We start from the raw sequence: 27,037 nt of genomic DNA on the forward strand, positions 1-27,037 counted from the left end.
CGAAGCCAACACACGGCCAGGAGAGGGGACAGGGATGTGGCTGAGTGTGAACGTGAGTCCAGCAGATGCTCAGGGATGATGCTGAGCTCTACAAACAAGTCCCAACTGCCCCCGGGATGGGGACATCTCCTGTGACTTCCACTGAGCCCCAGTGCTGAGTCCAGGAGAAACGCTGGGCTTTCTCCAAAGAAACCCCCGTGGCCAGCTCAGCCCCCAGAGCCGACCCAGAGACACGATTCAGGAGCTCAGGGAACAGCAGTCCCGGCGCTTCTTCATTTCTTCAGGCAGGAGGATCAGGCCCAGGCTCAGCTCAGCGCGTCAGGACGGGCACGAACCCCCGGGCTCCCAGCCAAGGGCTGCATTTCCTACCTTTGACAGAGCCTAACCCTTAAGAACGGGGAAATAAAAGACTGCTCCCAGGGGTGACGGGTCTGGCAGAGGAACTCCCCATCCTGTACAGAGCAGAGAAGGAATTAAGCCGAAGCAGAAGTGTTCTTCCCCGGGACGCCTGCGCTCCAGCCGGCTCCCTGCCCACAGGGGGGGTTTCCAGCCTCGCCATAACTGCTCGGGCTCGAAACGGCAACTGCTCGTCTTTGCTGCTGGTTTGCAGAAAAATCAAGCAACAAACTGTTATAGGGAGAGGAGACTGAACACCTCCAAGATCCTTGTCCTCCTTCCCACAGCATCCCCCTGGCGGGGAAAGAGGCTGCTGATCAGAGGGCTGGACCCCTCTGCTGTGAGGACAGGCTGAGAGAGTTGGGGGGGTTCAGCCTGGAGAAGAGAAGGCTCCGGGGAGACCTTGGAGCCCCTTCCAGTCCCTAAAGGGGGGGGCTCCAGGAAAGCTGGGGAGGGACTCTGGATGAGGGAGGGGAGCCATAGGAGGAGGGGGAAGGGTTTGACACTGAAAGAGGGGAGATGGAGCTGAGATGTGGGGAACAAATGGATGGATGGATGGATGGATGGATGGATGGAGACACTGGCCCAGGTTGCCCAGAGAAGCTGTGACTGCCCCATCCCTGGAGGGGTTCAAGGCCAGGTTGGAGGGGGCTTGGAGCAACCTGCTCTGGTGGGAGGTGTCCTGCCCAGGGCAGGGGGTGGCACTGGGGGGGCTTTAAGCTCCCTTCCCACCCAAACCATTCCACGATTCTGTACTCCCCATGGGTGTACTTGTCTGCAGCCATGGGTGGAAGTGGGTAGTGCCCTTCACCTGCACCCAATTGACACTGTCTGGTCCCACCACCGACACCAAGCCACAGCCTGTCTGGCTACCTATTCCTGAGCTGTAAAACGTATGGCTAATGCCAGCACTGAAAGGTCCAGAGGACTCTTGGGGTTGCCCCAGCACCCGGAGACGCTGTGCCCAGGCAGGACCTCGCTCCCTGCACATCTCCCACCTCGGCCCAAGGCCACCTACCTCCTCTGCAGCACCAGGACTTGTCACCCTGCTCCCGTGCATCCCTCTGGGCTTTCCCACCTCACCCTTTTCTCTTCACTAAGCCCGTTCCACCCCTCCAGATGGAGATTTCCATGGGGGTAACTAAATGCAAAACAAAGCAAGTAATATCTTCCGAATTCCCCTCTCACCCGAGCTTTACACAGCACCATGGGCACTCCAGGACACGGAGTCACCATCACATCTCCAGTGGCATCAGGCACATTAGCAGCTGTCAGTTAAGGACCCTTTGTCCTGTTTGAAAAGTACCAGCTGGGTTCTAGTCTATCCAAATTGAAATTATTTTTAAAAAGGAAAAAAACCAAAGTGATCACAGCCTCTTAACTCCACCACGCAATGCCCAAATTCACAGAAATAGTTAATCTCAAATTCTAAAGTTTTGCCATCAATTGACATGCCAGCCTGAACTACTTGGCAGCGTCCCTCCTACAGGAACTACGATGCCAATTATCTGAGCCATCAGTGGCTTTAGGTCACTGCTACCAACTCTCGCAGCCACGATGGGTGAGGGGAGCTTCGGGCACCGAGAACTGAACCGTTTCTCCCCATTTTTAGTAATGCCCTGTCAAACAAAAATGACTACTCTCAGCCCACCACCCAGGCTGCCCAACTCTGCTCCAGATCCACGGTGGGACCTTCCAGGGAGCCCAAAGGATGCCCACCAAGGCCGACACCGCGGCTGGCTGCAGGACAGGGTCTGCCCCAAGCCCCCAGTGTTACCCCATGTGCCCGGGTCACCTCGGTGTCCTTACACCAAGCCCCGGGGCAAAGCCCAGCACAGGGCTGTTCATCTCCCTGCCACCAGAGCATGGGGACAGGGACAGTCATCGGCACCAGGGGCCATCCTGAGCCTGGCCTTGCCACGGCAGCACAGCCCAGCCCTTCGTTTAAACCCTTTGGGTGGCCACGAGTCCACCCAGCAAATAAACAAGGTGCGAAAGGAAGCCCTGAGCTCCTCTGGCATCTTATTGTGCTTTTCCCCCAGCAGAGAGCTCAGGTCCTGGCTGCACATCAGCCTCCAGAGAACTCGGGCTGTGACTGCAGAGAGGCTGTCGGGACCCTCTTCCCCCCAAAAGGGAGAAAGCCCCTCCAACACTCTCCTAAACTTCATCACAGCACGGAGAACAAACTTTCCAGCAACAAGGTGAGCTTATCGTATAGAATCATAGAATGGTCTGGGTGGGAAGGGACCTTAAAGCCCCCCCAGTGCCACCCCCTGCCCTGGGCAGAGACACCTCCCACCACACCAGGTTGCTCCAAGCCCCCTCCAACCTGGCCTTGAACCCCTCCAGGGATGGGGCAGCCACAGCTTCTCTGGGCAACCTGGGCCAGGCTCTCACCACCCTCACACCAAAGAACTTCTTCCCCACATCTCAGCTCAATCCACGACGACAGACAAAGCTTGGTTTAATCTGAGCCATGTAACTGAGACCTGAGTGGGCGCGTGGGGCCGGGAGGGACGTGGGGCAGGCAACCTGCCCAGATCCAGGCAGTGCCACCCTGGCCACCCACAGCAGGGACATCACACTGGGCTTCCTCACACCCGGCCGTGCTCAGAACGAGGAGGAAACTCAGTGGAAAAACCCCTGGGAATGGGAAACGCGCTCGGCTGACTGGGGGGGCGGCTGCTCCCCTCCCGACCGTCGCCGCTGAGAAGCTCTTACATTTGCTCCCCTAAATCAGGTTTCACAATCCATCCCAAGAGATTCAAGGAAAATAAACTGTCCCCAGGACGATTCCAGTAAAGACAGGCCACGGAGGGATCGAGCTCACGACAGAATCAAAATCCCCGTGTTCGAGCATTTTGGCTGTTTACGGAAAGACTCCCAGCCTGGAGGGGCCTGAAACCATTCTCTGTACTGGGAATCATCGACTGGAAAGTCACCAGTGGGGAAAATGCTCAAAATCAAGCCGAATCTGTCTAAAATAAGAGATGAAGCAGAGGAACTGCACGGGGAGGAAAACCTCCTACAGTCACTCCCTGAAACACAGCCTCTGCCCCATCACCGCCCCGTTCCCTGTGCCCAGCTGGGCTTTGGGCTCCGTTTTGTCACCATCAGCACAAAACCAAACACCTCCCATCCCATGGGAAGGGACCGGGATTGCAGGCAGCTTTCAGCCTTTTCCTCCGGCACCTCTGAAGGTTTCTGTGCCGGGTTCACAATCCCCGGCCACAGCGAGAGCAGAGCTGTGGGGAAGCCGCCTCTGCAAGACGGGGATCTTGCTGGCCAGCCCTAGGTTAGGTGGTTGCTTCAGGAGAACACCCAGCCTCCTCCTCCTCCTGCCCTCACTCCATCAGCACTGTCCCCCCGGCACCGTCCTCGGGGCTCCCCACAGCTCAGAGCACCCTGACGGGGTACCAGGACTATCCCAGTTTGGGTCCCTCGTGACAGGAAAAACCTTGAGGGGCTGGAGCGTGTCCAGAGAAGGGCAACGGAGCTGGGGAGGGGACTGGAGACAAAGTCTTGTGAGGAGCGGCTGAGGGAGCTGGGGGTGTTCAGCCTGGAGAAAAGGAGGCTGAGGGGAGACCTTCTCGCTCTCTACAACTCCCTGAAAGGAGGGGGTAGCCAGGGGGGGTCGGTCTCTTCTCCCAAGGAACAGGCCATGGGACAAGAGGAAATGGCCTCAAGTTGCCCCAGAGGAGGTTTAGGATGAGGATTGGGAACAATTTCTTCATGGAAGGGGTTGTGAAGCCTTGGAATGGGCTGCCCAGGGCAGAGGTTGAGGCACCATCCCTGGAGGGATTCCAAAGCCGGGCAGACGTGGTGCTGAGGGACATGGGTCAGTGGTGGGTTTGGCAGTGCTGGGTTGATGGTTGGACTCCATGGTCTGAAAGGCCTCTTCCAGCCCGGACAATTCTATGACTCTATGAATTCAAGATTCACAGGGGCTCACCCCTCTTTTCACCACAGGGTCAGGGAGCTCCTTTCCAGCCACCCCGGGGCTTGGAAAATTCCAGGATCCCCAAAGCCCTCATGGGCTGAGACAGAGCAGTGGAGCCAAGCCGAATAATCGCATTTCAAGTGATTTCAGTGACAGAGAAAGGGAGGGCTGCAGGAGGAAATGCTCTCGGCCCGGCTGCCGAGGGGCAGGACAGCGTGATCTCACAGGGACAAGGCCACCGGCAGCCACATAAGTGTTTGTGGCCCTGTCCTCCAGCGAGGGCTGCCTACAGGCACTCACCGACCTTTTGGACTCCCCTCGCCCTCAGCTGGTAGCCACAAGCTCATGATGAGCCCAACGGGTGTGTGACATAGCTTCCTGTCACGGGCTGACCTGCTGCAGAGCAGCTCTGAAGAAAAAGACCTGGGATACCTGGTGGACACCAGGGTGACCATGAGCCAGCAATGTGCCCTGGTGGCCAAGAAGGCCAATGGCATCCTGGGGGGCATCAAGAAGATCATGGCCAGCAGGTGGAGGGAGGTCATCCTCCCCCTCTGCTCTGCCCTGTCCTGGGGAGGCCACAGCTGGAGCACTGGGACCAGTTCTGGGCTCCCCAGTTCCAGAAGGAGAGGGAACTGCTGGAGAGGGCAGAGCAAAGGGCTACCAAGATGCTGAGGGGACTAGAACATCTCTCTGCTGAGGAAAGGCTGAGGGACTTGGGTCTGTTGAGTCTGGAGAAGAGCAGAGTGAGGGGGGATCTGATCAACGCCTCTAAATACTTCAAGGGTGGGTGTCAGGAGGATGGGGCCAGTCTTTTTCCAGTGGTGCCCAGGGACAGGACAAGAGGGAACGGGCACAAACTGGAAGAGGGGAAGCTCCATCTGACCATGAGGAGGACCTTGTTTGCTGTGAGAGTGGCAGAGCCCTGGCAGAGGCTGCCCAGAGAGGTGGTGGAGTCTCCTTCTGTGGAGACATTCAAACTCCCCTGGACATGTTCCTGTCCAGCCTGCAGCCGAACAGGCACAGCCCCGACCAGCTCACCGAGAAGCTCACCCAGCAGCTCACCGACAGCAGCACCGATGGGGGTGCAGAGGAAACCACGGCAAACGCAGCCAGACTGCCTCCAAGGGACTAAACAAGAAGAACAGGGGGCGGAAAAAAACTAACTTTTGTCCTTAATACAACAAGGGGGAAAAGAAAACAAGAGCAAAACATTCGTGCTGCAAGAAAACAAAACAACCAACCAAACACCACATAAAATAAAATAACAAACCAGCCACCCTGGAGTTCCACGTTAACCCTTCCCCAAGGCAGCACCGCTCAGCCCACGGCACACAGCCGGCACAGACACATCGAGCACCACATCAGCCAGGCGTCAGGAGAAAACAGCACTTTCGAGAGACTGTGGAAACCACCTCTGCTCACCCCAGACACCAAGGGCTACTGGGCAGGAACAGGCTCTGAGGACGAAGATGGAGGCAGGGAGCATGAGGCAACACCGCTGCTGTGGTTGAGGCCAGTCCTTCTGCTCCCCACACCCAGCTCCTGCCCACGGCATCACCAACTCCTGCAAGGAACGCCTTATCCCAGAGCTGGAGAAGTCACAGCTTGAATCACGGCACCCTTTAAAAATCATCGAATCACAGAATGGTTTGGGTGGGAAGGGACCTCAAAGCCCCCCCAGTGCCCCGGGCAGGGACACCTCCCACCAGAGCAGGTTGCTCCAAGCCCCCTCCAACCTGGCCTTGAACCCCTCCAGGGATGGGGCAGCCACAGCTTCTCTGGCCAACCTGGGCCAGGCTCTCACCACCCTCACAGCAAAGAACTTCTTCCCCACATCTCAGCTCCATCTCCCCTCTGTCAGTGTCAAACCCTTCCCCCTCCTCCTACGGCTCCCCTCCCTCATCCAGAGTCCCTCCCCAGCTTTCCTGGAGCCCCCCCCCCTCCCCTTTAGGCACTGGAAGGGGCTCCAAGGTCTCCCTGGAGCCTTCTCTTCTCCAGGTTGAATCCCCCCAACTCTCTCAGGTCCCTTCCCACCCAAACCATTCTGTGATTCTATAATTCTATGAATATCTCCGTCACTACACGGACAGTGGGATCGGGGGCACCCTCAGTGAGTTTGTGGATGACACCAAGCTGAGCAGTGGGGTGACACGCCAGAGGGACAGGATGGCATCCAGAGGGACCCAGACAGGCTGGAGAAGGGGGTCCCTGTGACCCTCATGGGTTCAACAAGGCCAAGTGCAGGGTCCTGCCCCTGGGTGGGGGCAGCCCCCGGTCCCAACCCAGGCTGGGACCCCGAGGTCTCAGACCACACGTGCGTGTGTCCGTGGGCAGGAGGCAGCCTTGGAGAGCCAGGAGGGACTGTGGTGGGCACAGATGGAGCTGGCAGCCAGGGCAGCTCCTCCTGTCGCATCCAGCCCCGGCGCTGCTCTCTCACATCCCCTTCTCACCCCGGCCGCAGCCCTCGCGGTGCCCGTCAGGTGAGCAGAGGCTGTGTCTATATAAGGGAAGGCAGCCAGAGGACCACACGCTGCTCAGAAAACCCCAGCTTCCTCTTCGGTCCCCTTCTACACACAAAAGCGTGGGGTTTTTTTCAGAGCGATAACAGCAACAATACCAGGAACACTACTTTGATCAGCAGCGAGACAGAGGAGGGCACGGGGGTGAGCTGGGGTGGCAAAGCAGGAGGGCACAGGCTGCTCACCCCACGCATGACAGGAACACGCTCCTGGGGCTCCCCCAAATTCCTCCCCACTCCCCAAGGCTTCATCCTGAGTCTCGGGATAGGTGAGGTCAATAAATCCCCAACCCTGGAGTTCTGGCAGCTGATTTACAAGGAAAAAACTACTACGACAAGGTGGCCTTGCTGCCCAAAAGCTGTCAGGAGAGAAGACGCTGCTGTGGTGAACACTCATCATCTTGTAAAGTGGGAAATAAAGGAGGAATAAAGTCTACTCACCCTCCTTTATTTTTATTTTTGAAGTCCAACAGTGCAGCTTGCTGATTGCCTCTTCTCAGGAGACATGCTAACCTTATCCTGCTTGGAAAGTGTCCTTTTAGCTCAAGAAAGCTCCATCCCGAAGCAGGAGAAGCTGCTGGGACACACTGGCACAGGAAGCCACAGGAGTCTGAGATCCCCAGAGACGAGACCGAAACCTGCCAGGGTCCCAAGGAAAGCGAGAAGCTGTGGACAAGGGGAGCTCCAGGAATCCCTGGAAGTGTTCAAGACCAGGCTGGACCCCTTGGACCCCTCCAGGGAAGATTTGGACTAGATCTAAGGAAGAAGTTCTTTGGTGTGAGGGTGGTGAGAGCCTGGCCCAGGTTGGCCAGAGAAGCTGTGGCTGCCCCATCCCTGGAGGGGTTCAAGGCCAGGTTGGAGGGGGCTTGGAGCAACCTGCTCTGGTGGGAGGTGTCCCTGCCCAGGGCAGGGGATGGCACTGGGGGGGCTTTGAGCTCCCTTCCAACCCAAACCATTCTGTGATTCTATGAATGAGGGGGAGCTCCAGGAATGAGGAGTCCCTGCTGCTTTCTACCCACAGAAGCAAAGAGCAACCAAACTCATGCCAGCTTCATCACAGAACCCCTCTGGAAATTTGAAATCCACCATGCTTCAGAGACAACCTGGTGTCACCTTCAGTAGAATCATAGAATTGTCCAGGTTGCAAGGGACCTTTCAGATCATGGAGTCCAACCATTAACCCAACACTGCCAAACCCACCACTTATCCATGTCCCTCAGCACCACCTCTGCCCGGCTTTGAAACCCCTCCAGGGATGGTGACTCCACCACTGCCCTGGGCAGCCTCTGCCAAGGCTTCACAACCCTTTCCATGAAGACATTTTTCCTAAATACAACATTTCCCTGCAGAGCCCCAGGGAAGGCCCACTGCCTTTAGAAATGGCCCTCCGTGAAGACCAAATGGTGATCTCCAGCCTGCAGCAAGTCCTGAAGCCAAGCTCCCGTCCCCCCTGCCCACACGCTGACACGGGCACCCATACCCTTTGCTGTCACCCGCTTCCCTGAGCTGTTATTTCCACAGCACCAACTCAAAAGTCCTTTGGAGATTAGGGGAAGATTTAGAGTCCGTTCTCCTTAAAAACCCTCTTGACCTGGTCGTGCTATTCCCAGATGGGGAACCCCGTGAGCCAGGACATCCAGCTTCTGTCCCCTTATCCTCTCCTTTCACCCCAAACTGGGCCCGTGTTTCCAAGCAGGAACTCGCACTGATAGCTCCAGAGCCCTGAAATGGGCTTTGTCCACTCCCAGCTGCTCAGGGTTCATGAAGGACCTGGTTGGGAGGTTCTCAATGACGCTATTCTGCTGGGGCTACAGGGGGCTGTGACCGTGGTGGGGGCAAACCAGACCCCCTCGCCCCTTTCCAGGGGTCAGGTTCCTGGCCAGGGACGTTCCTGGGCTGGCCACATCCAGTACGGGGTGGCACAGAGCTAATGGTCCCTTCATGGTCACACAGCCCCTTTGCCTGGGCCAGGGGATCCACCGAGCACCGCGCTCCGCTGCTGGAAAACCCTGGTAAATCCTGGGATTTACTGTAACGCCTGGCAGTCTCTCCATCTGGCAGAAGATCTGCAAATCCCACGGCAGCCCTGCCCTCCCCATCTAAGCCCAAGGTGGGGCCACACAGGACAGGTCCCCAGCCTGTCACTGCAGCTGGGGACTATCAGCAAGGTCACCCGATGCTGCTGCCTCGGAGGAGCCGCACATTCCCCCTCTTCGGCTCCGTGTTGTCCTGTGGGGCAGGACACAATTTCTTCCCTTCCCACCCTGTCAGCTTTATCCTCTTCTCGCCATCCATCCTTCCCCAGCGTCCCTGCCCATGGGACAGGGACACGGGCAGTTGGAACTACATGATCTTTAAGATCCCTTCAACCCAAACCCTTCTGTGACCCTAAGGCAGGGTGCTGCTGGCAGCCACACACTGAGATGTGCCTGTCCACCAACCTGCATCCTTGTCCCCGAGGTCATCACCGGTGCTGCCCACACCCCTCAGGGCAAACTTCACGGGGTGATCATAAAGGAAGGATCCTGGGGTACATCAAGAAGAGCATGGCCAGCAGGTGGAGGGAGGTCATCCTCCCCCTCTGCTCTGCCCTGCCCTGGGGAGGCCCCAGCTGGAGCACTGGGACCAGTTCTGGGCTCCCCAGTTCCAGAAGGAGAGGGAACTGCTGGAGAGGGCACAGCAAAGGGCTACCAAGATGCTGAGGGGACTAGAACATCTCTCTGCTGGAGAAAGGCTGAGGGACTTGGGTCTGTTTAGTCTGGAGAAGACTGAGAGGGGATCTCATCAATGCTTTCAGCCACACCATGAGGGTCTGCAGTGCTGGAGATGAATTGCTGCACGAGGACAGACTGGACTAAATTAAAACAATTTAAATATTCTCTTTTAGTATCACTTTCAATCTGTAGAGAAGATTTAAAGTGTGAAAGTTACTTCCGTTTGTCCCTTGCTACCTTCCCGCAGGGAGAAGGCTGCGTGGAGATGGTGCCAGCCCCGTGGGCAGCCTGCTCTGGCAGAGAACCCCCCTCTCCAGGGGGATAAATTACACCTGGACGCGTTAAAGCAACTCTGCAGCTCATCACGTCTAATAAGGTGCTGGATGGGCCATTTCCCTTCTTCTAATGTACATCCAAAGGCTTCTTCATTTGGGATCTCTGCCCAGCTGTCTGTGAACAGTGGTACTCAACCACTACATATCTATATGTAGATCCATAAATGAAGCCTGCAGACTGGTCTCCCCGCCTTGGAGATGACTGCTGACCTGTGATCTCTTGAGAGTATTTTGGTGTCCAGGCAAGAATCGACCTTTGTCCAAGCGTTTGATTTCGGCGTGCCTGGTCTCAGAGGGAAAGCTGGTGTCACACAAAGGGATCGTGTCCTAGAGAAAAGGGACTGAGGAAGAAACACGGACATAACTGTCACACATGGGCTTGTGATGGGCAAAGAGCTGCTGGAGAACCTCGGTGATGCCTTTATCTTCCGTACTGTTACGGGGAAGGTAGAGGAGGGACAGGGACACCGGTCCCCCTTACAAGATGGAGGGTGATGAGATTCTAGGAGTGACTCTTAATTTCAGGTGTCCCCTTCCTGTGGGGGGCTCTGCACTCCCCTCTGGCTGGGCAGCGTCCTGCTGTGCCCAGGCACAGCTCATCTCCACGGGCTGGCCTGGAGAACATCACCAGAACAAATCCATCAGCTGCAGAAACAGCCGGGCGCCAGACATCAAGCTGCCTAAAGCCAGCATTTATCAGGGTGCAGCTGGTAGATACCACCCTCCCTCTAGAATACACCCCCTAAAACCATCAGCACTGTGGATTATCCACCTTTTCCACTTGTACAAGCAGAAGCATATAAAATTGGACCCAGAACTGGGCCAACAGCTGAAAATTAATGGCTGGAGACAAATTCAAAGAGGAATTCAGGCACACTGTCCACATAGGTGGCTTCCTACTCCCCCAGCCGGAGCAGCTCAGCTCCCCCGGCACCACACGCCTTCCACGGCATCACCCAGTTCCTCCTCATACCCCTTCTCATCCTTTGCAACCAAGCCCTGAACAACCAACGTTGGCCTTCAGACTGATGGTCCTAGTCCCCAGAGTGTCTCCCAAAGCCCAGTCACCCCAGGCAGCGCTGCAGGGACACCCCAAGATCCTGGGAAAAGGCAGCGGAATTCAGGGATGGATTCGGGGATGGATGGGGAGTGCGGCACTGAAGGGAGAGGGCACTGAGAACGCCGTTATCCACCTCCAAACCGCACAACTTGTCCAAGGAGGAAAACAATGGAAATGCTTCCAGGGAAATCCTCCTTTGGAACCGGGAGTGGTTCAGGTCCCCAGCACTCCCACTCTGAAACTGAAGTCAGATGGTTCTAAATTCTGTAATTAGCCTTCAAAGCCAAGGGTGTGTCTGCTTTCCACAGGCAGACAGAGCCAGGACAAAGCTGTGACCGCTTTTAGGGGAAGTGTGGTTGTTTTGTTTTCGGGGGGTTTGGGGTTTTTTGTTGTTATAATAACTCCACCAGGGTATCTGTCCACCTCGAGCCACAGCCAGTGCTGTCACTGGATCACAGCCACCAACAGCCCTTTAGCTCCCCGTGACATCACCTCCTCGGGCAAAACACCCATCCCTTCGGGCAGTCGCAGGATCATCATCCCCACCCCCTCAACCGCCCCCCCCAAGATGACAGCAACGATGTGTTTACTTTTAGTCACACACACTTTCATTCCCAAGATGCTTCCTTCTCACCTTCTGCTTTATCTGGACTCACAAACACGAGCTGTGAGAGAAAACAGCACCTTTTATGGTGAAAGCCAGAAAAACCCTGGTTGGAGGAACCTGTGCAGCGCCAATACTGGAGAGCATCACTGCCCCATACATATTCATCGAATCACAGAATGGTTTGGGTGGGAAGGGACCTCAAAGCCCCCCCGGTGCCATCCCCTGCCCTGGGCAGGGACACCTCCCACCAGAGCAGCTTGCTCCAAGCCCCCTCCAACCTGGCCTTGAACCCCTCCAGGGATGGGGCAGCCACAGCTTCTCTGGCCAACCTGGGCCAGGCTCTCACCACCCTCACACCAAAGAACTTCTTCCCCAATCTCAGCTCCATCTCCCCTCTTTCAGTGTCAAACCCTTCCCCCTCCTCCTAGGGCTCCCCTCCCTCATCCAGAGTCCCTCCCCAGCTTTCCTGGAGCCCCCCCCCTTTAGGGACTGGAAGGGGCTCCAAGGTCTCCCCGGAGCCTTCTCTTCTCCAGGCTGAACCCCCCCAACTCTCTCAGCCTGTCCTCCCAGCAGAGGGGCTCCAGCCCTCCCAGCATCTCCATGGCCTCCTCTGGCCCCACTCCAACAGCTCCATGTCCTTCTGATGCTGAGGACTCCAAAGCTGGAGATGGGACTCCAGGTGGGGTCTCACCAGAGCAGAGCAGAGGGGCTGCTGCAGGGACGCAGGCTCCTGCTCTCCCCATCTGGCAGGACCTGATGGTTCTCAGCTTCTGGGTGACTGAGCAGCCTCAGCTGGCCATGGCTCTCCCTACATTTCCCTGAAATTTTCATTGGGAACAGATTTCTCCAAGCAAATGACTCAGAGGACCGAAGCCCCTGCACTTCCATGAAACACTTGTCTCATGACTCTACCCAACAACAAGCCTGCGGCGTCGGAATTTCTAGAGAAATGGTACTTGCGGTGCCCTCTATTCATTAAAGCCTGTCAGATGACAGACCATATTTATTCTCCTTGGCCCGATGCCACCTGGGATTTTTCATCTTCAGAAGAAAGTGCCAAGATGTGCCCACAGATACACAGATGCTTATGAAGGGCCTTGAAGAAAAACAGTCACTTTTTCTTGAGTAAAACCTCTGAAAAGGCCAAGACCATAGTGAAGGTTGTGACACCTTGGGAAGGTCTGTCTAACTTCTCTATTGCTTAGATGTGACCTGGATAACCTTCCTATTGGGCTTTTGAGGCAAAGGGATGACAGCTGCCTGCCTCTGAAGTGGAGTTTTACAACACTCCATCCATTCTTGATGAAAATTCAGTTTTCTAGGGTTTTTTATTTGTTTTCTAACTGTCCTGGTGCAGCCTTCCTCTCCTTCAAGTCCTGGAGGAACCAGGGTCAGGCAGTCTCTTCCACCCCTCCTCAGGACAAGTAAAACACCCAACAGGACGAGGGGGAAGGGTTTGACACTGAAAGAGGGGAGATGGAGCTGAGATGTGGGGAAGAAGTTCTTTGCTGTGAGGGTGGTGAGAGCCTGGCCCAGGTTGGCCAGAGAAGCTGTGGCTGCCCCATCCCTGGAGGGGTTCAAGGCCAGGTTGGAGGGGGCTTGGAGCAAGCTGCTCTGGTGGGAGGTGTCCCTGCCCAGGGCACTGGGGGGGCTTTGAGGTCCCTTCCAACCCAAACCCTTCTGTGATTCTATACTTCTCTCTGCTATCCCACCACGTTACACTGGGAGAACGCAGGTGGAAGCCAAGTTCCTGCGCATTTGATCAGCATCGGAGTGGGTTGGGTGGGGCTGCTCCTTGAACACTTCCTTGTGAGGAGACACAAGTCCAAACCATATGGCAAACCTCGAGTTCATGCATCAGCTTTTAAAAAAAACCATAGAAAATCCTGACATCCTCAATGGAGAGGAACTGCCAAGAGATGCAGCATTTTAAAAAGGTACTTCTATACAATGAGAGTTGTCAGGAAAACTTAAGGTCAAAAGGAGAGGAACAACATCCCCATCCTCCGCATTAATCCAGTGGTGAAGTGACCTCCACTGCCAGGACTTGGAGGAAAAATCAAACCAGGGATTTAAAAGAAAGCCAGTAAGGATGCAGATCGTTATGAGAAACGAGCAAAGCAGCCCTCAAATGCAGCCAAAACCCAGTCCAAACAGAGAGGAAAATAAAAACTTAAGTGAAAACATGGACCAGAGTCAAGGCAGCTGAGAGAGACTTGGGGAGACTGGAGCCAAAGGCGGGAGAACGAGAAGTTTAATTTACTGAAGCAGCACCAGAAATCCCCCCCCGAGTCACACACCGCTGGAAAAGGAGCTGGATTAGGAGAGACAGGTCAGGGCTGCGGGGGACACAGGGGCTGCTGGCAGTGCCACTGTCCCCCTCTCCCCCAGCCACCCAGAGCTGTGCCGGCACGGCCCCTCTGCGGGGCAGGACACCGGGGCGGTGGCTTTGCTTGCCGGCCACACAGGCCAGTCCTGCATGGCCTCTGCTTTACGGAACGTTTTCAAAGAAACCCTCAGTTGGGACTTTGTGCTTTCCCATCCCCGGGGGCACGCTCGTCATGCTGAGCCGTCGTGGAAAGCAGCACTAGAAGGGACTGCGGTGACCAAACTGGCCAAGGTTTATCCTAGGACTGAAGTGACCAAATATGAAAGATTTGCCTAATGCCTCAGAATCACTTTTTGTTCCCAACTCACTTTTAAATAAATGAAATTAGAAATAAAGGTGTTCCTCAGCCTCAGAGCCACAGGATGAGACACGGACAGACAAGCACTGGCTGCAGAACACACGCGTCGATTCTCTGATACGCTCCCCAGAAACCTCAAGAACAGAACCCTTCCCTGGCTTCCCCGTGCTTGAGCAGCTTTAAGGTGTCCACCGATGTCCACGGTGCCCAAGGGCTGGCAGCGCAGCCGGGGCCTGGCTGTCCTAACCCTCCCGGTCCATCGCTGACCCCACTGCCGCCAGCTCCGTCCCATGGGAAGAGCCATGACTCGGAGCTGCCACAACGGCATCACCTGGCCCGTCCCAACAACAGCATTTCGGGGGAGACCTTCTGAATGGATCTCCTTCCCCAGCAGGTGACAGGGAGGGCAAAGACATGCCCGGAGGAGGAGGGGGAGGCCAGGGAGAGAGGACAGGGCAAAGCAGCCAGGCTGGGAGTGCTCCTGGGAGCAGCACGAGCTCTTGGACAGGACCAGAGCCGTCACTCGCTGTCTGCTGACCCTGCCCAGGAACGGGCACAGCAGACGCAAGGCTAGGCACACAGGCTGGATGGCTACAGCCCCGAAAACCAAAGCCCAAGTCCCCCAAACACCTCTCACATCCAGCTGTGAGCTGCACGGCTCTGTGGCCACGCTCAGTGCTTCCCCTTCGCCTCCAGGCTGGCAGCTCCGAATACACCGACGTTTTGCTTAGGAATAAAACAAACACAGAGTTGATATAACAGTGTCAAACCCTTCCCCCTCCTCCTAGGGCTCCCCTCCCTCATCCAGAGTCCCTCCCCAGCTTTCCTGGAGCCCCCCCCTTTAGGGACTGGAAGGGGCTCCAAGGTCTCCCCGGAGCCTTCTCTTCTCCAGGCTGAACCCCCCCAACTCTCTCAGCCTGTCCTCACAGCAGAGGGGCTCCAGCCCTCCCAGCATCTCCGTGGCCTCCTCTGGCCCCGCTCCAACAGCTCCGTGTCCTTCTGCTGTTGCCTTCTGATGTTGTCCTTCTGATCCAAAGCCGGATGCAGTACTCTGAGGTGTCCCCAGCACGGAGTAGAATTCCCCCCCTTGCCCTGCTGGCCACACTTCTTTGATGCAGCCCAGGATGTGGTTGGCTTTCTTGCAGGTGTACGTCTCCTTAGCTACTGCTTAATGAGCTTAATTGTAGGTTAATCTCCCTGTCACACCAGGCATACGAGCCCGCCTGAACCCAGCACCCTCCCAGCAGGACCCAGTCCTGGCCCTGGGGAAGCCCGAGCCTCCATTGTGTGCTGTGCCTGCCCCCCCGTCTCCAAACAGGGATACCCCAGGCTGCTCTCAGCTATGCTCCCTCCAAAAACTCTCCCATTATTATTACAGAAAACTTCATTTCATTCTGGAGCGACTCACAGCCAGAGCCGAGCATCTCCCCAAACCACGTCTGTGCTTTAAGACACTGGCAGCTCCTTTCTCTCAATTTCCTATCAGCTGCGAACGCTACCAACATATGGTCCCCTCCCGGCTCATTAAGGGAGGCTATAATTAACATCTATTCCAAAACCTGCTGCAGTTGTGCCTCACTTCCCAGCTCTCCCCGCGCACTTTTGCATGGCTGGTTGTTGACATCCCTCGAGCCCCAGCACGCAGGAGCACCAGCGCTGCCACCACTGAGCAGGGACAGCAGCGTCCCTCGCCAAAGCCACTGCCTGTGTCCGGGGAGACACCATCCTCACCCCTCCCGGACTGAAAACACTCGCCCCTCCATCGCACTGACCTGCCAGCCCCACGGCTGTGATTCCACATCAGAATTCAAATACCCCTCAAACGCAGAAGGACACGCAGATAGGGCCACGGAGATGCGGGGAGGGCTGGAGCCCCTCTGCTGGGAGGACAGGCTGAGAGAGCTGGGGGGGTTCAGCCTGGAGAAGAGAAGGCTCCAGGGAGACCTTGGAGCCCCTTCCAGTCCCTAAAGGGGGGGGCTCCAGGAAAGCTGGGGAGGGACTCTGGATGAGGGAGGGGAGCCCTAGGAGGAGGGGGAAGGGTTTGACACTGAAAGAGGGGAGATGGAGCTGAGATGTGGGGAAGAACTTCTTTGGTGTGAGGGTGGTGAGAGCCTGGCCCAGGTTGGCCAGAGAAGCTGTGGCTGCCCCATCCCTGGAGGGGTTCAAGGCCAGGTTGGAGGGGGCTTGGAGCAACCTGGTGTGGTGGGAGGTGTCCCTGCCCAGGGCAGGGGGTGGCACTGGGTGGGGGCTTTAAGGTCCAATCCAACCCAAACCATTCTGATTCCACAATTCCAAGTTTAATCCCCAGCAGGGGCCAGGCGGGTGCCCAGGGAGGATGGGTTTAACCCCTGCACAGAAGCCTCCCCCGGTGCCTCTGTCGACCAGAGCGGGGCTGTGCAGTGAGGCAGCTCCTTCTTCCCCAACGTCACCGCAGGAATTCTCCTCCACATAAACATCTAACCCATCACTGGAGGTAGCGTGTAAGCTCCTTGCCTCACAGGTAACCCACAGGAGTCACCCCTGCGGATAATTACTGCATAAATCATTCCTCTCCTCAGGGAGGCAAACTGGAGCAGTCTATCTTTGGTCCCCCACACTTCACCACACACGTTGTCTGACCTCCTTCCTAAGCAGGTCTGCTGAGTTCACGTTTATCTCATCCAGGAGCTTATCTCCCCTCGTTTCTGATCATCTGCCTCTCCGGAGGAACCCCCGCGGTCCCACTCCAGCTGCTGCTGGTCCCAAGAGCCATCCAGCGTACTGCGTCCCCGCTGTCCACATCCCTTCCACGCCTCTCGGATGATGCGGGAATCCATGAAAACTGGGGTTTCACTCATTTCTAAATTCAACTGATGACGCATCCCCTCGCTGATCCCCTGCTGCCACCGCAGCCGCTCCTCCAGAAGAAGCTGAAGCAAACAATTGTGTCCCCCCCAACCAACACTGAACAGAGATGCTGTGTTCGATGGCGAGCGCAGGACAGTGTCCCCACTCTCCGCTGGGCAGGGGACATGGCACCAGCTGGGCCGAGCGACTCTCCCACCCCTCTGCTCCCGCAGCACATCGGGGCAACCACTGGCCATGACAGAAGGGCAAGCGGCCACAACGGAGGGGTGGCCAGAGGAGATGCACACTCTCTGAGCTGTGTTATCTGCCCAGGGTTCAGGCTCCTCTCCCTCGGCATGGGGAGGTGCAATTCCAGTTTCACCATTGGAACCACACAGCGGAAACCCAACAGATGAAGATGGACATCACAGAAGCACAGAAGAGTTTGGGTGGGAAGGGACCTTAAAGCCCCCCCAGTGCCACCCCCTGCCCTGGGTGGGAGCAGGGGACACCTGGGACACCTCCCACCATACCAGGTTGCTCCAAGCCCCGTCCAACCTGGCCTTGAACCCCTCCAGGGAAGATTTGGACTAGATCTAAGGAGGAAATTCTTTGGTGTGAGGGTGGTGAGAGCCTGGCCCAGGTTGCCCAGAGAAGCTGCGGCTGCCCCATCCCTGCAGGGGTTCAAGGCCAGGTTGGAGGGGGCTTGGAGCAACCTGCTCTGGTGGGAGGTGTCCCTGCCCAGGGCAGGGGGTGGCACTGGGAGGGCTTTAAGGTCCCTTCAACCCAAACCCTTCTGTGATTCTACGATCTCAGTTCTCAAAACATTAAATGCACAACTGCAGGTATCTAAAACAAAGCCAAAGCAAGAAATACCCAGGTAAGGTCCCTAAAATGAGGTCAGAAGGCTTTTCCCACTCTAAAAGAGCAAGGTTATCGCAGTTTTGGAGAGGAGTTGACTTAGAGGCTCCCCGGAGGCGGGGGTGCACAGGCAGAAGGACCCAGACTTGCCCGGGGTCAGTGGTCCCCTCGGCCCAGGGAACCAAGACCCAACAGAGCAACACGGTCCCGACCCCCCAGATCAGAGTTGTCCAGGCCCGGGGCAGGGCAAATACCACCTCAGAAGGACACGGGTCCTTCCCTCGGCTTCGGTGCCGGAGCAGTTTGCCTTTGGAAAGGGTGCGACTCCCCCAGACTGAGCAGGGCGGTTTATCTGGGTCATCAGTGCGTTTCAGCCAGCTCTGGTTTGGGGAGGAAGATGCCGTACAGAGCCGTGAGCCGCCCGACGAGCTTTCTGCTCCACTTCCTACAGCTGCCCACAACACAAAAATACCTCTGATGAAGAGAGACGGAGAGACTCGGCTTTTCCTCCCCAAAAAGATCTTCCTGCTGCATCGTCTTGATCAAAAAGCATCCAGAAAACATAAAAATAACGTGCAAGACTCTCTGAATCTCAGTTACAAGGCGGCGGCAGCTGCCAAATATGCAGGCAGTTCCCTGCAAACCGACACGTGGCACTTCTGAGCCACACCATAAACAAAAACCGATTTGAATCAGTGCGAGAGAAAGGCCCGTGCTCCCAGGGGACGAAGGGCCCTCACGCTGGTCCCTGGCTCCACCGCCTGCCCCTTCTCACCAGCAACTGCTGCCACCTCCTCCAGACCCTCCCTGCCTCGGTTTTTCCAGTTGCAAAACCGGGAAGGAAGAACAGGCTTCGGATATCGGAAAAAGACATTCCTAGAAGCAGGGTGATCCCTGCCCCGAGGCATCTGCAGGCTGGCGGTGCCTGGGTTTGACATAACAAGAGTATTTAGTGGTCACAAGCTTCACAGCCACAGAGAGGAACAGACAAGCAGCCCGGCCCCGGAAGGCTTCTTGCCACCATCACAGCTCAGAAAACCTGCCCCGGCTGAGCAGTGCCGCTCCTCCAGCCCCCCAGGCATCTCGGGGTGACCGAACCAAAGGGGGTTTCAGGATGACCTGCTCCTCCTGCCCCGGCACCGCAGCAGCAGCTCCCACGGGCGCAGGGCCTGGGAACTCCAGGGCACATTTTCTACCTCGGGCCAAGTCGGTTTTGTTTGTGTTTTTAGCATCCACGAAACCGCAGCTGCTTTTCCAGCCCGGCATCCCAGCGCTAGGGATGGGAAAACGGAACTTGCTGCAAACAGTCTCCAGATTCCTGCTCACGCCCGGAGAAACAGGAGCGCGAGCAAGAGAAACAAGATAGAAATTCGCAAAATTATCACTGGTGGTAAACAAAGTATTACTAACAGTTAAAGAATCTGGTTACAACATATGTTTTAGGCTGATGCTTCCTCCTCACCTTCACCCACATTCCCAAAACCGTGACACAGGTGCCACGCAGCCAGGCCAACACCAGTCACCTCTCGGCGACGGTCACCACAACAGGAGTTTCTGGCAATGAACCCTCCCCGGCCAGGGCAGCGCCTCCTCACAGAGGGGAGAAAGGACTAGAGCCCAGCATTAAAGCTTTCGTGCCCATTTATCCCACTCCGGGGCCAAAACAACTCGTCCCACACTGATATAAAATACACGTGTTCCCCCATGGAAAAGGGGGATCACCCGAGATGGGGCAGAGAGAATTTTCCATCCTGTTTTAAGTGATGTCACGGAGGTGAGCCCGTGGAAAGCTTTACACCAAGATGCTTCTTGTGCCGTACTGAGACGGTTTCAAAGCATCATCCCACTCAGTGACCTTTGGGAAACGGAGCTGCCGACCACACGGGGCAGCGGCGGGGGCTCTGGCTGCCCCGGCACCTCTGGGAGAGGCTGCCGGTGTGCACCGACCCAGCTGAGCTCCGGCAGCCGCAGGAAACAACCACAGAGAGAGGTACGGAGCAGGGAGAAGCGGTGGCAGGAGAGAAGAGAGACCTCACCGTGCCAGGAACCCGGGCAAGGCCCGGCGCTGGCCAGGACGCCACGGGGGCAGCCACAGCTCATGCAGAGGCTGGTGATGGGCTCACCAGACCCCGCCAGCGCCAGAAGGTTTGAGGAGGCGCGATACGATGGCCCGGCAGTGCCCACACAGGCCTCGGCGTGCCCGTGACGATGGCAGATGACAGGCCGGAGCGGTCACACCTCTGCACTTCCAGCACCACACTGCCGGCCCCACAAGCGGGATGGACCTCCCTTCGACGGGGCTTGGAGCAACCTGCTCTGGTGGGAGGTGTCCCTGCCCAGGGCAGGAGGTGGCACTGGGGGGGGGCTTTAAGGTCCTTTCCAACCCGAACCATTCCATGATTCTATGACTTACACAGCCGAGAAGGAATGGCAGCAGAGCCCACAGGGCACAAACCACGGCTCCCAGGGCCTGCGTTCTCATGAATCTTACGGCAGCCACAGGATTAATCTCTTCTGATCCACACAAGTACCTCAGGGAAATTGGAAGCGCTGAGACCCAGTGAACTCCTGGGCTAAACCCACCAGCCCATCCATCGGAGCCGGCGCTGGCCGAAGGAAGATTTAATCCCATGCCCCTGGCAGGCCCCTGACTGCCCGGTCTGTCATCTGCGGCGCACGCAGAGCTGCTCCTCCTGGGCGAAAGTTCAAAGAGAACCAGACAAGTATTAATAGCGCTTCTGGGATCAGAGGAGCTGCAGTTCCCAGAGCCGCCAGCGCGGCTCGGATGCTGGGGGCTGCCAGGCATAGGGTGACCCCCTTCGATGGGCATCCCCCTCCAATGGCTGCCACATCCCCCCCTTCCCGGCAGCAAGTACCGGGGCAGAGAGAGGTGGCTTTGCACGTGGCGTGTACAGGCATTATTACATCCTCTCCTTCCGAGGTCCCCTCTGCAAATATTTGTACAGCAAACACAGCTCGCCGTGAGCAACCACGGGAGGCATTTCGATGCATGGGGTTTTTTAGTGAGATGTGCCTCTTACAAGATCCCCGTCTGAGTCAAACCCATGAGTCACTTGGCCCGGTCCTCGCACGACAGAGCGAAGTGTATTTTTACTGCCAGTCAGAAACGCCTCCCACCAGCGAGAGCTGCCTGGACATCTTGCAGCAGCAGAGAGCCTGGCACTCTCAGGCTGAAAATTGACCCAAAACACAGATGGGACAGTAGCAGGACGAGCCGTGAGAGCTCTCCTCCGCCCAGCGGGTTCACTGCAGCTCCTCTGGCTTCCGGCGTTAGCTCCTCACCCCGGGCATCACCTCCAGCCGCGCAGAGAAAGCCCAAGAGGCAGAGGAGCTGCGAGCGCCTCGGAGGAGCATCACGCCTGCGCCCTCGCTCCTCCGACCGTCTGCACGGGGCCTGCGCCGCCAGAAGCTGCATCAAAGGCTTCACGGAAAGAAACAGCACCGAGCACGGAGGCAGCTTCCTCTCAACATCCACCCCGACCTCCCACAGAGGCTCAAAACCAGAATTAACACCCCCAAACCCCAGCCCTGACTGTGGGAGCAGCGAGGAGCATTCTGAAGAGCCGGCTAAACGTGGCACGACCCTCCCGCCTGCACGACTGTAAAGAAACACAGAAAATGCTGCGACCTCCCCAGCTGAATCCAGCTCTCCCAGCAGCTCTGCCAGCCCCACACCAGCCCCTGCCCCCCCCGCAGAAAGCCAGCCCCCCTCCCAGGCCATCTGAGCTGTCAGGAGGGAGAGCAATGTGAATTTTGCACCTCCGGCAGCCCAGCACGCTGCTCAGTCCGCGCCCCCGAGAAACGTGGCAATCCACTGGGAACAGCCGGGGAGGTCCAGAGCTGGGGGTCTCAGCTCCCGTCTCCCCCAGCCTGCCCAGCCGAAAGCCTTTCCCTCCTCCCTTGCTGCCTTTTACCTGGGGGGGGGCGGGGAACGGCAGAGACTTGGCCAGAACGGGCAGCACCCAACGAAGGCAGGGCCAGCTGCAAACTCAGACACAGAAACAGCAGCAGATCCTCAATGGCTTATTCAGAAATGCACGTATTCTAAATCCCCCTATTTCTGTCTGTTTGTTTGTTTTCTAACTACCCACGGGGAAGAGGCTGTGCCTGTCAGTGCTCCCTACAGAAAACTCAAAGATAAGCCCTTCATCCATGCTGAACGTGTTTTGGAATTGAGCTGTTCCGGACTCTCAGGCCACGGGGAATACACAGAGAAGAACCTCCCCGATCCCCAGGCAAAAAGCTGCCAGAAGCCCTGGCTGTGCAAAGCATTCGCCCCCATCCACGCTAAGAGACAAGAGATTTAAAAACATCCATGTACAGAGAATAACGTGAGCGACCGTGACACAGTATGACAAACACTCATGTATGAAAAGACCCATTTCCCGCTGCCGGGTGCATTTATCTCCGTATTTTTTACCTGGAGCCCTGGAGGCTGCAGCTCCTCTCCCGACACAAGCAGGAGTGGGCTCGGGACCGGTGGAGTGGTGGTAGCTGCTGTCACACCGAGGGGACACGGGGACACCAGGGTCAGGCATGGCAGCTCCTGGTGAGACAGCTCGGCTCACTGGAGTGTGTGGGTTCTCTGCTTCCCTGGATGCAACCCCCTGCAACAACCCCGCGGCTGGGAATGCTGGAACTGGGATCGCCACACTGGAGGAAAAGCGATGGATGTCAGTCTGAGCACGGGCCCAGCTCCCGGTCACACCGCCCGGCCACAGGGTCTCAGGCTGTCCCACAGAGACACAAGTTTCATGATGAGAAAACACTTTTCTTGAGAGTTAAGGGTCCTTTTTCTCATCCTTCCCAAGGAGCAGAGCCAGCAGAGACGCTGCTTCCAGCTGTCATCGCAATTGCAAAGTGACCCTGTGTGTGATGGGGAGGACCGGGCCCCTTTGGGGAGGTCACGCTTGACACCAGGAGCAGATGCCGACGGTAAACCCCAGCAAACACCGGGGGCACACCGGGCTCCACCATGGCAGCCCCAGCCAGCCCCACGCCGGCTCCATCAAACCCCGCTTCAGCCCTCCGGTCTCTCTCACTTTCGGTTTTGCTCCCACAAAACTGCGCTGCGCTGGGTTAACACCTTATGGCAACAGGCTGAGAGAGTTGGGGGGGTTCAGCCTGGAGAAGAGAAGGCTCCGGGGAGACCTTGGAGCCCCTTCCAGTCCCTAAAGGGGGGGGCTCCAGGAAAGCTGGGGAGGGACTCTGGATGAGGGAGGGGAGCCCTAGGAGGAGGGGGAAGGGTTTGACACTGAAAGAGGGGAGATGGAGCTGAGATGTGGGGAAGAAGTTCTTTGCTGTGAGGGTGGTGAGAGCCTGGCCCAGGTTGCCCAGAGAAGCTGTGGCTGCCCCATCCCTGGAGGGGTTCAAGGCCAGGTTGGAGGGGGCTTGGAGCAACCTGCTCTGGTGGGAGGTGTCCCTGCCCAGGGCAGAGGGTGGCACTGGGGGGGCTTTAAGCTCCCTTCCAACCCAAACCATTCCATGATTCTGTCTCTGGAGACGATGCAGAGCTACCTCAGGTCCCACCACACCTTCCCCTTTCACTGTCCCCAAATCCAAACCCATCCCTGCCCAACCATTACTCCTGCTGGCCCATGAACTCCTGGGCAGCCACATCACCTTGCCACACGCACTGGTCCATCTGTGGGCAGAGCAGAGCCCCCTTCCTGCCCACACCGAGGGTCCCATCCAGCTCTGGCACAGCTGAGCCCCCCAGGTTGCAGAACAGGACACCCCCAGTGCTCAGCCCAGGTGTGCTGGCAGCTGGCAGGGAGGTGCCGGCCCGGCACGGCCGCGGCACAGCCGGGACTAACCCAACCTGTAAAGCAATTAGTCACTGGCAGATGAGAGCGGCCTGCCCTTCCTCCAAACATTATCTAAGCTCCCTGTCAGGAGGGGGATGTGAGAAGAGGACAGCACGTGGGCAGAGAGCATCGCCGTATCGATCCCAAAAAAACAAACAACTGGCATCAGCCAAGCTCTGCATCCTTGGCAGAGGGATCCTCGGGGGTGCTCACCAGGGCCTGGCACATCACTGGGACACACGGCAGGCTTCAGATGGCCTGGCACAGCTCAGGAGAGCACTCGGGCACCTCTTGGGGCAGGAGAGGGTTTTGCTTGAGCTGTCACCGGCCAGAACAGACATTTGTGGGGTGCTGGCCACCATCCTTCTTTGGCGGAGGATGCCCCGACTCCTGGGTCCCTCGCCCCAGCAATGTCACCTGTGACCGCGTTATCTCAGCAGCATGAAGGCTGGGGCTCTGCAGGGGAAGGTCCCCACGGTGCCCTGGACACATCTCCACAGCTTTGCCGTGCTGCATGTCTTCTGGTCACCGCCCTCCACAGAGGTGCCCAATTCCTTGCCACACCAGTGGCGAGGGGCAAAGTGGCACAGAAAACAGCCGCTTCCTACCATGAACTAATGCCCTGGGCTGGCGAGTGTCCCCCACGGGCACCGAGCCCGTGCCAAGGCCTCCATCCACGGTCACGGGGAAGTGGCAGCCCCACAGATGTCAAGCAGCTGTCCCCAGCCAATTACCATCCCAGAAAGGCCTGCAACTCCCAATCACATCGCTAATTAAATGACGACTCTCGTTTAAAAGCAGTTTGCTGGGAGCAGAGCTAATAACCCCACACCTCCTGGTTCCAGGGCCTCTCAAACCTGAGGTCGGGGAGGCTGAGGCTGGAATTTACACACATTTTCCCTGGGACAACCACCACCGGACATGAGCTGCAGGTGGCGGTGGCTCTTTGTGCCACCAAACCCTGCCAATGGCTTCCAAGTCAAGGCTGGATGTTTCGCCAAGGTCTGTGCTAGCCCAGACACAAGCGAGTTCAGCTCAGTTCTCTGGCCTGTACGCTACAGATGAGATTGAAAATAATTTTTAAAAAAAAAAGTGAATATTTAAGTCAGGGGAATACAATTCATTAATTGTGAGCTCCTTCCTTCCTGATGTCCCACTGCAATTAACCATTTCACCTTGGAGCGCCACCCACCTTCCCCAAACGAGATGACAGGGGGAAGACGCGTGGTGTGTACTGTTCCCTTCTGAAACTTGGGGTGCCGACTCTCCAGACGAGGAACACACCAGACGCAAGCGCTCACCCGCTCCGTGACCCCACCGCACCCGGCCAGTTACTGACCACCACCGGCGTTACGCTGCAAATACCAGCCACCACTCCACGAGGCAGGCCAAGATGAGCAAGGAGGTGCCGAAGGAACGGAATGCCTGTGAAGGAAAGGCTCGGAGGCCCCAGAGAGAGCCCTCAGAACTGGGGTGAAGGTGGTACAGCCATGAAGCATTGCCCCAGCCCTCCATTCGGTCCCAAGAGGCCGCTGCGGCTGCTCCCAGCCCACCCCCTGTGGGCAGAGAGCGGCTCCTTCCCGCTCCGGTGCTACAGGAGGCTGCGACGGGGCAAGGCGCCGGCAATAATAATAATAAAACACCCTGCCACGCGATCAGACTACTCAGAAAACACCAAAACTCTTCTCCGGGCTGGCTGCTTTCTGACCCAAACACCTTCCCAACACTGGTCCTGCACGCTGGGCTACCCAGAGCTCTGCCTTCCGCAGCCCCCAGCCCCTCGGGAAGTGGGGAGAGGGAGGATGGGTGATGGGTGTTGTGATCTGCACCGCCAACGCTCCCATCCGAACACCCATGAAGCCGCTCAGAGCGTTAACGACGTTCTCAGCCTCAACAGCTTCCCATAATGATCAAACCCACGGCTTAACAGGCGCTGCACGGAAAAGGATTCCCTCTCCTCAGCTCCGAGTATGCACCTAAAACAATCCCAGCCAAGATCCTCCTCTTCTGCCAATGTTCAGTTTGGGGAATAGATGCTCATGGTGCCTGCTCTGCAAGAAAGTCCTTCTTTTAGGTAAACTCAGCTTCCTTTATAATGCCAAAAAAAAAGGTCATTTTTACCTAAAAAAATAAAAGCTGGGCGCAGGAAGGCAGAAGAAAAAGCATCACGGAAAGAGCCCCCGCATAAATGAATACCCCGTGACCAAGACAATCAACCCCAGACAAGAAGCGACGTGGGTGGAGGAAGCTGTGGGTCGGGAACCCCCAAGACACCCCCCCCCCCCCCCAAAACCAAGCGGGGCATGACATCCCCCTCCCGGGGTGGGATTGGGTTTGCTCAGGGAAAGGTGGGGGGGGTCTGTGCTGCAAGCAAACGGTGGGCAGAACCCCCCCAAACACCCCCCCCCAAAATCCACACCAGCCGGGGTGTTTCCACAGCAGTGACAGATCAGCGATGGGGGGCAGGGAAGGGGGGGGGGGGGGGGGAGGGGGGGAAAGAAGCCACTAAAACGCCAGAAACCTATAATTTAGCAAAACGACGCACCGACGTTTTTCTGGCTGCCGGCGAACGGGCCAAAGGCCCGTAAGGCCCGGAGAGGGGACGGGATGGAGCTGCTCACACCCGGCGCCGGTGCATCTCCCCCCGGCCTTGCTGTGAGGGGCTTCACGGTGCTGCCCGGCCCTGCCCGTGAGGCGGACCGGCCCGGGGCGCGGTACCGCGCCCCGGGCCGGTCCGCCTCACGGGCAGGGCCGGGCAGCACCGTTGAAGGAGGCCGAGAGCCCCCCTCCGCCACCCCCGGGACTCCCGGCCTAGGCCTGGGCCCTCACCCCCCACCCTGGGCCCCCATGACAGCGACCGCGCCCCCACCGCCTCCCCCCACGGCTTCTCACCGCGCTTTCCAGGGTCGTATCCCACCAGGACGAAGTAGTCGGCCAGGCGGGCCATGGCCGGGGGGCGAGCGGCCCGCTCACAACCCCCCCGCCGTCGCAGCCGCCGCCGCGCTGCCCGCCCGCCCGCGCTCCCCGCCGACCGCCGCCATCTTGGCCCCCCTCGCGCTTGGCCCGGCCCGGCCGCAGCCGCCCTGCGCATGCGCCGGCCGGGAGGCGAGGGGGCGGGGCGACGCAGCCCATTGGGCGGGAGGGGAGGAGAAGGGCGGGGCTACGAGGGGAGGGGGCGGGGCCACGGCAAGGGGGTTCCCCCGGCGAGGGGAAGGGAGGGGGCGCTGATACGGGTGTGCGGGGACCCGGGTGTGCGGGGACC

The 27,037-nt window shown here is 57.7% G+C and overlaps 1 protein-coding gene across 1 annotated transcript in view; it reads right to left on the minus strand.

Moving 5' to 3' along the window:
• SBF1 (SET binding factor 1) overlaps positions 1-26,722 on the minus strand; it is an 89,237-nt gene extending 62,515 nt beyond the window's left edge. Inside the window, exon 1 of the mRNA XM_074169103.1 lies at positions 26,668-26,722. Within this exon, the coding sequence (XP_074025204.1) occupies positions 26,668-26,722 (55 nt within the window). The remainder of the gene's footprint in view (positions 1-26,667) is intronic.
• Positions 26,723-27,037: the final 315 nt, after the last annotated feature.

This window comes from Numenius arquata, chromosome 2, assembly GCF_964106895.1.
Source record: "Numenius arquata chromosome 2, bNumArq3.hap1.1, whole genome shotgun sequence".
Taxonomy (NCBI): domain Eukaryota; kingdom Metazoa; phylum Chordata; class Aves; order Charadriiformes; family Scolopacidae; genus Numenius; species Numenius arquata.